Source organism: Raphanus sativus, chromosome 5, assembly GCF_000801105.2.
Source record: "Raphanus sativus cultivar WK10039 chromosome 5, ASM80110v3, whole genome shotgun sequence".
NCBI lineage: Eukaryota > Viridiplantae > Streptophyta > Magnoliopsida > Brassicales > Brassicaceae > Raphanus > Raphanus sativus.
In genome coordinates this window covers 7984474-7996243 of record NC_079515.1, presented here as the reverse complement: position 1 = coordinate 7996243, position 11770 = coordinate 7984474, and the positions used below count along the sequence as shown (strand labels likewise).

At 38.0% G+C, this 11770-nt stretch overlaps 2 protein-coding genes across 3 annotated transcripts; one reads left to right on the top strand and one right to left on the bottom strand.

Moving 5' to 3' along the window:
• On the top strand, nt 1-849 carry LOC108859900 (uncharacterized). The gene is made up of 2 exons (XM_018633800.2): nt 1-497; nt 612-849. Exons 1-2 carry the CDS (start codon nt 75-77, stop codon nt 645-647), a joined length of 459 nt encoding a protein of 152 aa, XP_018489302.1. The 5' UTR covers nt 1-74; the 3' UTR covers nt 648-849.
• Nucleotides 850-1551: 702 nt separating this feature from the next.
• LOC108862056 (autophagy-related protein 2) lies at nt 1552-10136 on the bottom strand. Of its 2 annotated transcripts, XM_018636080.2 has the most exons (15): nt 9751-10135; nt 8699-9663; nt 8370-8518; nt 7944-8092; nt 4823-7861; nt 4620-4732; nt 3976-4165; nt 3593-3706; nt 3406-3513; nt 3170-3302; nt 2478-2674; nt 2198-2394; nt 2020-2107; nt 1871-1913; nt 1552-1760 (listed from the first exon to the last, which is right to left on the bottom strand). In XM_018636080.2, exons 1-13 carry the CDS (start codon nt 9943-9945, stop codon nt 2026-2028), a joined length of 5631 nt encoding a protein of 1876 aa, XP_018491582.2. In that variant the 5' UTR covers nt 9946-10135; the 3' UTR covers nt 1552-1760; nt 1871-1913; nt 2020-2025. The 2 variants fall into 2 exon arrangements, with proteins under 2 accessions (XP_018491582.2, XP_056842582.1); XM_056986602.1 differs by having other exon boundaries at nt 2020-2394; nt 9751-10136.
• Nucleotides 10137-11770: the final 1634 nt, after the last annotated feature.

The window sequence follows — 11770 nt, the reverse complement described above, 5'->3', positions numbered from 1 at the left end:
TGGATGCACAAAGATCCCAAAAGACTAGCACATTAAAAGAAACACATACTAGTTAGAAAGATAGAGAGAAAGAGATGGCTAATAGTGTAGAACAAGACTCATTGTATTCATCCTTTGTAGACGCAAGAATCTCATTTTCCAATGACTTTGCAGACAGTGATCATCTGAAGCTTCATCAGACAATTTCATCAAGACATGACCAGATGAAGTACAAGGAAGCTCCTGTCTCATCTGATTTCAAATTCAATGTCGAAAATTACGGTTTCCTTTCTGCTGCTGATGAGATCTTCTTTGGTGGAGTTTTGTTGCCACTGGAGAAGACTCAGAGGAAAGCGACCACACTGAGAGAAGAGCTAAGTGTTCAAGATTCTGACCGTACGAACTCAAAAGGGTCTCGTAATTGGTGGAAACTAGGTCTCAGTAAACCCAAGAAAATTCACTCCAAGAACAGCAGCAACAACAACAACAACAGTTTCAATCTTCCCCACAAATCTCAGGTAACATGATTCAGTTAAAATCCTTCTTATTTTTAAATATGTTTATGCGAAATATAAATGCTATATATACTAACAACGTATGTATAATCTTCTATATATATGTTGATTGTGCAGAATTGTCTTGCAAGTATATTGGAATCTGACGACTGAAAGATGGACTCTAGTAAAATCTCAGCTAATTACGGCGACCTAGACTTCTAATGCTAATGACAAAAATAAATTATTTCCGATTTTTTTTAATTGATCTTGTTTTACTTTGAGTTCTCGACTTATCTCTTGTTATTATGTAGTTTTCCTTTATTTATGACCACATGAGCAATTGTTATGCAACTGGTTCAGTATTTTATACTCTCTGGTTAACATTTCACCTTTTAACCGGACTATCAATTATCCCGATCAATTTTCTCAGAATTAAGTATAGTTGATGTATTAATCAGCTAGTCACTAGAAAGAGACAACTCCACGCAACTATGCTTTTATTTTCCGAGAAGAATGCAATAAATAGTAATTACAAGAGTACTAACTCCGACAAAGTGTATGCACAACAGAACAAATCTAAGAAGATCCTTTCATGTGAGTAAAAAAAGCTTAAACGCTAGTACTACTAGTAAACTCACAAACATGAGGAACCATGTTTGACCACCTTTCCAAATTCCAACACAATCATCTAAGACGTCTGATTCAGTCAAGTCACAGACTCACAGTCGATTTTATATTATTTAAATTAATTAGTATAAATATAAAAAAATAGAAAAATACGAAAGAGAAACAGGCAGTGAATAAATATATTGTGAACAATATAAACAAAGGCTCTCACTGGTAACCACAATAGAAATAAAAGGAATAGGAAAAAAGGAATAAGAAGGAATAAAATAAAAGGAAAAGTCATTCCTCTCCTAATTTGATAAGGAATAATTGTAGTCTTTTATTCCTTAAATCTTAAGGAATGTTAAGGAATCATAGGTACCAAATATTCCTTGTAAATGGTGTAAATTGTAAAGAATATTAAGGAATTAGCTATTCCCATACATTTCCTTGGTCACCATTTGGAGCCAAAGAAAACTGTACACTTTTCACTCATTTGGCAAACCTTGTTGGGGGTAGTACAGGTTATATATACAATGGTGCAAGGTCACAATTGCTTATGTACAGAGACAAACTGAATGATTCTATAATACTATATACCAAAATGATTCCCATCTCTATGACTTTTCGAGGGACAAAGAATGGTTCTGCATTTTACTCTATTCAAAACCTATACACCTGCAAGAAAATGATAAATAATCAAATTTGGAACTTGCTGAAGAAACTATAAGAGCGAAAAAGAACAAATTTGAAACCAAAACACCTAACCGGTTTAAGTATATACTTACATGCTGTCTATAAAAGAGACCCGACACCAAGATGGATAATAATCTGTAGCAAACAGATTAGAAACACGAGCAGTAAATGATTAAATGCAGCCAGAAAGATGGATTACCGAAACTACAATAACAACACTGACAATGACTGAAAATTTTACCTGGATTTATCTGTGTTGTTGGTCTTTCCGTTGTTTATCAGGTCCTAAGTACTTTTCCATGGATTCCTTTTTATGTTCAGGATCAAGACTGAAAAATCCCCCACGAGTCTTTAGTACTTTGCAAAATAACATTTGTTTCCAGCCCTGTTTACAAGAAAAAATTTGAGTATAAACTGACCTGTTTCTGATGCCAACAAGAGCACTATGTACAGCCCTAGCACAAGCTGAAGCAGGTGCTATAGCAGCTGTTGGAACTCCCTGAACAACCGTTGCAAATGCCGATCCAGCTCCGTCTCCCCGTTGATACTTCTTCAACGGCGTGCGGACTAATGCAGAAGCCGTCTTTCCTATTCCATCACCGATGTTCTCGTATGCCTACAAGATTCTCGGAAATGTAAACATCTGATCCAGAAGCGGACAGCAGAAACTCTAACACATGTATTGTCCTTTACACTCACCTGACGCATGCCTTGCTTAGCGTTTCTAGGCTGGTTATGTCTAACATTAGCTTTCGATTTGCCTTGGGGCTGTGGCGATGATGGTGAACTTGCAAATATATATTCTGCTCTCAACAAAATATCATGAGCCCCGGCTGCCAAGTGAACACCAAGTCCAACGGCTTCCAGTGAGATGCTTCTGAGAAACGCTATAGTACCTGGTAATCGGTAGTCTCAGATCAGTCATGCGTATTACAGTAAACGCACACACAAAAAAAAGAGAAAAAAATATCGTGGATGAACCAAGCACATAAAGCTGAAGCTATTTTTTAGGATGTACACTATCAGAAAGATAGTCATGAACTGACACTGTTGACATGGAATAATCTTGACAACAGTAGCGGATGCTATGCATCTTGCTTAAGAGAGGCAATTCCAATATCAGCTATGTCAGAACTAGTATTTATAAGGGTTTTCCAGTCATGGTTAAGAGGGCTAGTAGTAAATATTATTAACCCTTGTTCTAGAGGAGTGAGATTGACACCATAAACCAGTTATGACCAGCTCCACTTTTGCAAGTGGTCTTTTAACAGTTATAACATATATGATAACTCAAAGAGCATCATAGATAGCTTACTTTCAGGTAATACAAAAGAACCAAGAAAAAATAATAGTAAAAATTGAGCATTGAGCACTTCAAGTTCACGCCTTACCTCTTTGGACTCCCTTGACAAGCCTTCGATCTTTTCTGTAACTTTGGACAGGTGAAGAGACCAGCTTCGCAGCAGCAGTATAAAGAGCAGAAAGTGATCTTACTGTTGGGATACCCTTTAACAGTTTATGAATCTAAAAATACAATTAAAGAGCTTGTCAGCCTTTCTGTACCGAAAGCTTGCGAGAGTCTAGACTCATAAAAAGGATGATTATTCGTGCTATGAGAGAAACGAACCTGATTCTGAGATATATCTTCCAACCACTCTCCTAGTACAGTCTCGCCTACATTACCCCAGCCATACATTCCAGCAGCATGCACATGTTTGAGCTGTAGTTCAATACCCTGCATATGTTCCTCTCTGATGAATAAACGATTCTGAAAAAAAAATTAAGATCAAAATCTGGAAAACTCTATCCCATACCTTCCAGGGAACAAAGTTCACTAGCTCTGCATATTTCCCTCCAGTTAGTGCTGCTAGATCAACATGATGTGGGCTGTAATCAACTCGAACAGTAACAGGCCATATGTCGAATTTCTGCAAGTGAATTCACTTGTCAGATCATTTTTGATAAAATCAACCTCATAGAAACATACTTCCTCGGAACATGAAAACACATATAAATCTGTACTTCAGCTGAGCAACAACATAAATTTGTATTCGAGACGGTAACATGATTAGTATCGAGCATGAAAACACACCCTATCCCTACACATAGTTTATACACGTCCTAGGAAGGTAACGAGTGGATATTTCTCCTCCTCTACCACCATATTGGCTTACAGATAGAAAGAAGCTTTATTAACCTGAAAATATGGAAGAAGCGCTTCTTCTATGACATTATGCCCCTTAACAGAAACCGAAAATGTTGAACCACCCGGGTCTCCACCGGAAACTACAGGCTTTTCTAGGTTGTTAGCTCCAAAAAAGCTGATGAGAAAATCCAGTTGACTTTGATGAAGGTGCAACAGTATAGGGAGTAAAGCAACACGTAACCTGAGAAGAAGCAATTCATGAGTAAAAGAAATAAAAGGGTTCACATAGGCGGTCACTATTGTTCAAGCCATAAATAGAAGGTCCATTTAAGTTATAACGTAGCACCAAAATCTACCAATGGGAAACAAATATATATAAGTAGCAGAAAGACGTAATTCAAGTTTACTAAGAATACATCTGTAATGTAAATTTTTTGCCAAAAAAGGGAAATCTGGCGGAAACTATTTTGTATGAATATCAGGTTTACCTTCATTGAAATAACAGTAATTATTTACTATTTATGTAACTGTCTTTTCTTTGATAAGCATTGCATTTGATATTGCAGCAATTAATATTTTACTACGGACATTTGCTTAAAGAAAACATATTGTGTACCAAATAAGGCCAAAACGTGGTCCTTATTGTAAGACATATAAAGAAAGTATAGCACTAAAGATTAATAGAGATAACATACCGGTTTTCCTCAAGTGGCGTGTCAGGGTCAGGTCTGACAGCTTTTAGTTCCAACTTGAATGCATTTGAAGATGAATCTCTTGGGTGATCTTTTGAGTTGTAATATCCAAGCACCTATTAATCATGAGAACAAATTCAATTATCTACTCAGTTACACTTAGTATAACCAATCTTATGAAAAAGTGAAAAAAAAATATCAATTACCAATCTCCAGGGTGCAGCTTTGCTTCTATCATAAAGATAAAAATCTTGGACCATGAGGCATAGCTTAGAGGTGCATGTTCCACCAATTGGGAAGATCTCATATAGGCACTGCAACCCAGATAGTTCCAGCTCAAGGCAAGAACTTGTATCCCGGCCAACTATATTTTTATGAATTCCACATTTCTTTCCAGAATCATGCCAATCAGAGCCAGAGTAAATCCTCCATTTGATGTCGATGTTTTTCAGAATTACACGTCCATTAGCTGTCTCTGTAGAATGAGACGTCCGGCCAAAAGATGGAAAGTCTCCATCCAGCATACGTTCTTCATGATCTTCCTCAGTTGCTTCAGACACATGGTCTTCTAAAATTCTTAATGACGTGTCCTCATACCACCCAGAGTTCCCTCTACTCAAATCAGTCTCAAGAAACGCTTGTTTCCCTGATGAATCCCCTTCTTGAGGTACCTCTGACAGTGGATGGAACTCAGAAAAACAATAGTCTTCAATTATTTCAGGTAGGCCATCTTTTTCTAGGAATATTTGGCTGCTTTCTGCTTTCAATCTGGACGATGACTCACCAATAAACAGATTAGAAGGTGGTTCCTCAGCAGTAGCAGGTACCCAGTTAGGTGCCTGCCCATGAGATGACATGTAGTTATTCTGAGATTCGAAAGAGTCGGACTGACTACTAGAATTGACATCAAATCGGAAAGCATCTTCATTTATTTTGTCCATCAAACCAATGATCCCTGTTTCAGTTTCGGAACCAAATCTTAAATTTCTCATTTCTCCACTGGAATCAGAGCTACTGAGTGTATCGCTGATGTCAAAATCATTCCTAGCATTCGCCTGCTGAATGTTGTCCCATCGAGTCTGCAAGTGCACAGCTGATTCCTCCAAATCAGGAGCAAACAACTGTTGGAGCTGTGCGGCCAAGCGAATCAAACCGGAGGTCGTGTCACTACAAGTTTCAACTAATAAGCGAGATTTTGAACACTCTAACTCCCAGAGAAGGCCACTTTCAGAATTAGTCCTTAGAGTTGCTTCAATTAGCGCTCCAGTAGCAACTTTAACATAGCCAGTCTTATGGAGATTCTCTGAACTGTACGTTCCATCAAGTCTTCTAAGGTCTAAATCCAAGGACAGAAGAAGACCGAGATCTTGAATCCTGATTCTGTAGTCATTTCTTATGGAATCACACAGACTCGTCTTTGAAAGGCTAAAGGAAGATGCCGCTACCAGACAGGCCACCCACGGATCACTTGATTGACGTAAATGATCTGCATTCTCGTGGTGGGGCTCATAGCTTAGTCCAACATCAACCAAATTAAGAGTAAACGAGGAGCTACTAGATGAGCTGGAGTTTCTCTCTTCAGAATTTGTTTCAACTTGAGAAGTGAAAAAAGAAGAAACCACATCTATCCAATCTAGGCGTCCTCCTACGGCTGAAATCGTACAGCCCCTGACAGATATTGCTAAATAATCATAACAGACCCCAGGTTCATGTAAGTGCAGAACATCTAAGCCAGCCAACCTTGACGATAACGCATTTGAACCTCCTCCATTACCGCGCTTGATGGCAGAGTTGCTACACGAGATTAATTGCAACTCTTGATCATGTAGACCTGTGACAGAGCCCCATAGGGTGCCTTCCCCATGGGCTAACCAAAATAAATCAGCACCAGTGATACTGCCAAGATTTGAGACAGACATAAGGTTTAATTTCTGAACTTTAAGGTTTAGCTGAATCCATGATCCTGGAAGCTCAATCTGAATTTGATTTTTGATGCCCATTCGAGGTTCTGGCCTAACCAAGATGTCAATAGAATCGCATTCTACAACCAGAGACGCTTGGCACGCAACAGATTCCTCTGTTTTCTTAGAGACGGTTTCCTCTTGTTTCTCACTTGTATTAGCTACCATACGTGATAGCCAATTTTTTGCCTGATCTATGAGATTACATAACTTGCTGTATTGCCAACTATCTAACCGGATGGCAAGTGGAAGCAAGTGAACGTAGAGGCAGAATGAAGAAGCCAAAATTATCTCTTTCTTGGTCTGAGAGTAGATGTCTTCTTGATCTTTGGCAGTAGCAACAGCAGCAAACTCAAGGCTGTTCCTCCTAGATTTATCTGTTTGAATAGATTCTTCCTGCGTAGCCAGCATCTTAGCTCTCTCCACTAACCAAGGGCTAATGATAGGTTCATCTTGCCAAAACATACCAATGGTTGAAAGTTGGTGACTAGTTCTGTTGTTGGTAAGTAAAATATTATATGCATAGAATTCACCCCCTGATTCAGAATCCTTATGTTCAGAAGTGACCAAATAGATGCTAGCATCTCCAACACTGAGGCATATGGAACGAGCAGCCGATGTAAAGTACTTTTCCCCTGGATTTCCTTCCTTACACCTTTCCTTGTCAGAAGGCACAGAGGAAGATAAGTCGACTACAATAAAATGCTCGCCAAGCGAGTCACACAACCTTTCTGAAATGCTCTCCAAAGGGAAGCACAAAATCGCTCGAGCATTCCCGATTGACACACTACCTCGCAATCTTTCTGATTTAGAAGAGGAGGCAACCTGAATCTTTTCATGACTGGTTATGGGGATGGATTCTGACACATCGTTGAAAAGATTTACCAACATTTCTACTGAATGAAGGTTCAACCAGAGTGTGGTAGGTGGTAAACTCAACGAGAATGAGTTTGTTCCTCTACGGCTGGCTTTGGATGATTGGAAATTGACAACAAACCGAAATCCATTCCCTCCTTCAGCTAAAACTAACAATGTCTTGACTGCAGAACCCTTGTTCCGAAAGAGGAAGCCATCAGAAACTATATCGCTTGACTTTTCGGAGTAAGCATTCATCTCAGACGAGGCAAAGGGCGGAAGTGTACTCTGAATTTTGGCTTGTAAATCCTTAATTAAACCACTCTGATATTCAGCATTAGCGGTGTCAAGAACACTTCCAGCTTGATAATAATCAGCGATCTCCACGCTGTTCACTTCTCCTTCTAACCTCATATTCTGAGGGGATACCTGTTGACCTTATCGAATGTTTTAAGTAGCTCGAGCACAGATACTAATGAGGGAACGGAACACAGTTCATCAAAGTAGTTACCTGGAAAGAGACAGAAATATCTCTGAGTTCTGCACCCAAGTAGTGAATCCCCATGGAAACATCCTTCCAATTGTTTTCATCTTGGAAAAATAGTACCACCGAAACTCCAGCAAAAGACACCTTACAACTAGTTTCAACGTGTTTCTGTTCTGCATATTGATGAGAATAGTTGCACATGAAGAAGAAATGGTTAGTTGAGGACAAAGCATATGGACAGGAAAAGATACAGGCCTATGTAAATAAAAGCTACAGATAATTTATTACAGGCCTGGGTAAATCAGAGCTTGATCGTGTGTAGGTTCAAAAATAAGAATAGATAGACAGGAAAAAAACTAAGATTATAACAGGATTGCCAAAAAAGCGTTTAAACTTATGTGTCACAGACTAATATGCACATTTAAACATAATTCAGGAAAACATTATTACCAGAAGGAAGAAGCAAAGAACCAGAAGCAAGGCTAGACGCAGCATTAATAGCTGTGAAGACAGAGGATGTCCAGTTCCACATTCCTTGGCTTCCAAAAGCTGATTGATAACTCCTCATTGCATCAAAACATTCAAAGAACTGGTCCACACTGTAGGAAACAAGAAGATATAACACGGTCCACCGATAAGAGAACTCATTTAAAAAAAAAACGAAAGATATAATCGTATCCAGATTGTGATAAAAGATGAAGATACACAACTCAAGCAAAGGATGCAATATATTTGAAAGACTAGTGAAAATCAGAATGCTAGAGAGACATTGTTTATACCTTGCACCAATATCAACTTCTCCATCCTCTTCTTTCTTACTGAAGGAAGACGGAAACCAATCTGAAATAAACTGTAACTCAGGTGTAACATCCGGCTCCACTTCTTGCCCACCTGACAAGGACGATGTAGCTGGAGGCGTTACCATTACATTAGCAGGTACCGCAGGTGAGCCCAACGATGAATCAGAATGTGAAACTGAGGGACAACAGTCTGATCCGAAGCTATTAAAATTCTTCCACAACCGTAAGAACCATCTAATCGTAGATGGCTGAAACCGTACTTCAACGGGATCAATACAAATATCAGCATCCACTTTTCGAATGTCTAAGGAACCATTCTTCCAAGGTATACTCAAATTCAAACTCCCTGAAAAGCCACCTCCTTCGCCTGTCATGATCAAAGTCACATCATCCGATACATTTCTACCATCCATATTTAAAAGCTCTATAGCTGCTCCTCGAAACTTGACGCAGTTTGCAAGTCGATTAATACCGAGGAAACTATCAGGCTCACTAGCCGAACCTCGGTCTTCCGAAACTCCGCACTCTATCTCCCCCATTCTAAGCACCAACGTCGGGTCTCCACTACTCCCTTCTCCGCCAAAATCAGGATCGAACGCTACTATCAAGTTCCTAACTTTGAGATGAAAGCTCGTGAGAAACCATTTAACAATCTTCGCAACCGTCTTAACCCCTTCGTGGACATCAACGGACGCAGACTTAGCACCGCTCACCAACATCTCACTCTCGTGATTCCCTAGTCCAATACGCGAATCATCCCTCGCAGAAGAGGAGGTGCTTGGCTCATTTGAAGAAGAAGAAGAGGATGCAGTACTACTCTCCAAACGTGGCGCGAGGACAAGCTCGACCTCGTCGAGCTCAACTTGACAACCGTTAGTCTTCCAAGGCATCTTAACTAACAGAGAACCAATTGAACCTTCCTTTATGAGCAGCGGAGCATCGAACTAAAAAGACAAACAAAAGTTCAAAACGTTGACGTATCTATAAGTTGAACTACAAGTAAAAAAATTGGATGATTTTTTTTAAGAGACCTTGTCATTGAAATAGTCAACGTTGATAGCGAGATCGGAGAGCTGGATTGTGCCGTCTCTAAGCTGGATATCGAGCTGATCGAGGTCGATATCACCGAGTATGAATTTACCGAGTTTCTTCTTCAGCAGGAATTTGACGACCCTCTTCACGGCCCACCTCGAGAAAGCAGCCTCCGCGAAGTTCCAAGGAAACATCGTGTTCCCCTTGCCCGATCAGAGAATTAATTGACTCGAAGTTCGAGGAGGAGCCCTAATTTTGGAGGATTATGGAGATTTAGGGTTTTTCGAGTTCGCGGGGGATTTGGAGGATTGAGTCAAAAAGTTGGTGGTGATTGCGGAGAGAGAGAGAGAGAGAGAGAGAGAGAGAGAGAGAGAGAGAGAGAGAGAGAGAGAGAGAGAGGATCGGAAGCAAAAGTGAGTCACGGTTTTGGCTTTGCCGTGTCGGGAACCTCTTTCCCTATCTATATATCTATCTCTTTCTTTAATTGAGAACCGTTACGGATCTTATTGGGGAACTAATTTTGGCGGTGGTCCGTTCCGGTTATGTCAAAACCGGTTTCTCGATTCCCTTATTGGGCATAACCTCCTCAAATTTTTCAATTTAATTATTATTAACATATTTAAATTCTGATTTGAATAATAAATTTATAAATAGTCAAAAACAAACGACACGTGTTGCAACATTTTTAATTTTATCCATATATAATCGTTTCATATAAAGAATTTTAAAATAAAAATTTAAACTAAACATCAAAAAATCTATACTGCTGTTTGACAAAAAACTTATAAATAATTACATCTGTACATAGATGATAGAACCAAGATTTACCTTTTATGAGTTTGAGTGTCAGCTTGGGTTTCTCTTAAACCGCTACGTGTTTACTACTATTTTTCTCAAGAATGCTGCATTGTCAATGCATATTTAAGCACTAAGCACGATGTAATTGTAATACGATAAGTGGTCATGACTCATGAGCTTCATAAATCTAATCTATTAATTTAGGGATTATCTACTATTTGAAGTTCTCATTTAAATTTTGGACTTTTTCATAATTGTTGCTAGAATATATCATGTCTCCTATACAATGCAACCTACCAACTTAAATTAAACCAAATCTTAACCAACATAGATTAGTTAAACCTAATCAATAACACTTTTATAATATCTAATCTATTAATTTAGGGATTATCTACTATTTGAAGTTCTCATTTAAATTTTGGACTCTTTCATAATTGTTGCTAGAATATATCATGTCTCCTATACAATGCAACCTACCAACTTAAATTAAACCAAATCTTAACAACATAGATTAGTTAAACCTAACCAATAACACTTTTATAATATTTTTGGTTAATCTCTTAATATAATTAGATCATATAAAACTGAACCACTCTTAAATCAACGAGTTCCATATCATTCCAGACATAAGAGAAAAAATATTCGACTCATTTACAACGTATGCATACAAAGACCGTGTATGCTTATGCTCATTGATCTTCCAAAAACCAAATAATTGTGGCATAGACCAACATAGGCTCATGTTCGTATCACTAACTTTACTTCTATATATTTACTCTTTACCTACATCATATCACAACATACACAGTTATGCAAGAACATGATTTTTTTTTGTTCAAACAACCAAATAATGGTGGCATATGGTCAGTAGATTTTTTAAATATGTTTTTTTATATATTACATTTTACGAGACTATGTGTATAAGTTTTTTTTTTGAAAAAGGCATAACTATGTGTATAAGTTAAAAGGTAAAAAGTATGACAAGGCAAATTATTATACTAAAAATGAAAGAAGATTAAATACAAACTAATAACAAGTACAACACAAATTATCACACTATTAAATTCTATATATATTTAATAAAATATTATATATATGTCTAATATGTATAAATATATAAATGTTACACAAAATATATATAATATTATATACACATATTATATATACCAAATATTATTAATTGAAATTTGACAAATCAATTTCCGCCCTTTAGGGCGGGTC

Excerpts from the sequence above, each read along its gene's own strand:
- LOC108859900 (XM_018633800.2), top strand. The coding sequence starts at position 75 with ATGGCTAATAGTGTAGAACAAGACTCATTGTATTCATCCTTTGTAGAC. Across the intron at positions 498-611 it reads ATCTTCCCCACAAATCTCAG|AATTGTCTTGCAAGTATATT; the intron begins GTAACATGATTC and ends TTGATTGTGCAG.
- LOC108862056 (XM_056986602.1), bottom strand. The coding sequence starts at position 9,945 with ATGTTTCCTTGGAACTTCGCGGAGGCTGCTTTCTCGAGGTGGGCCGTG. Across the intron at positions 3,514-3,592 it reads TGAACTTTGTTCCCTGGAAG|GGTATTGAACTACAGCTCAA; the intron begins GTATGGGATAGA and ends GAACATATGCAG. Across the intron at positions 2,675-3,169 it reads TGTCAAGGGAGTCCAAAGAG|GTACTATAGCGTTTCTCAGA; the intron begins GTAAGGCGTGAA and ends ACCGATTACCAG.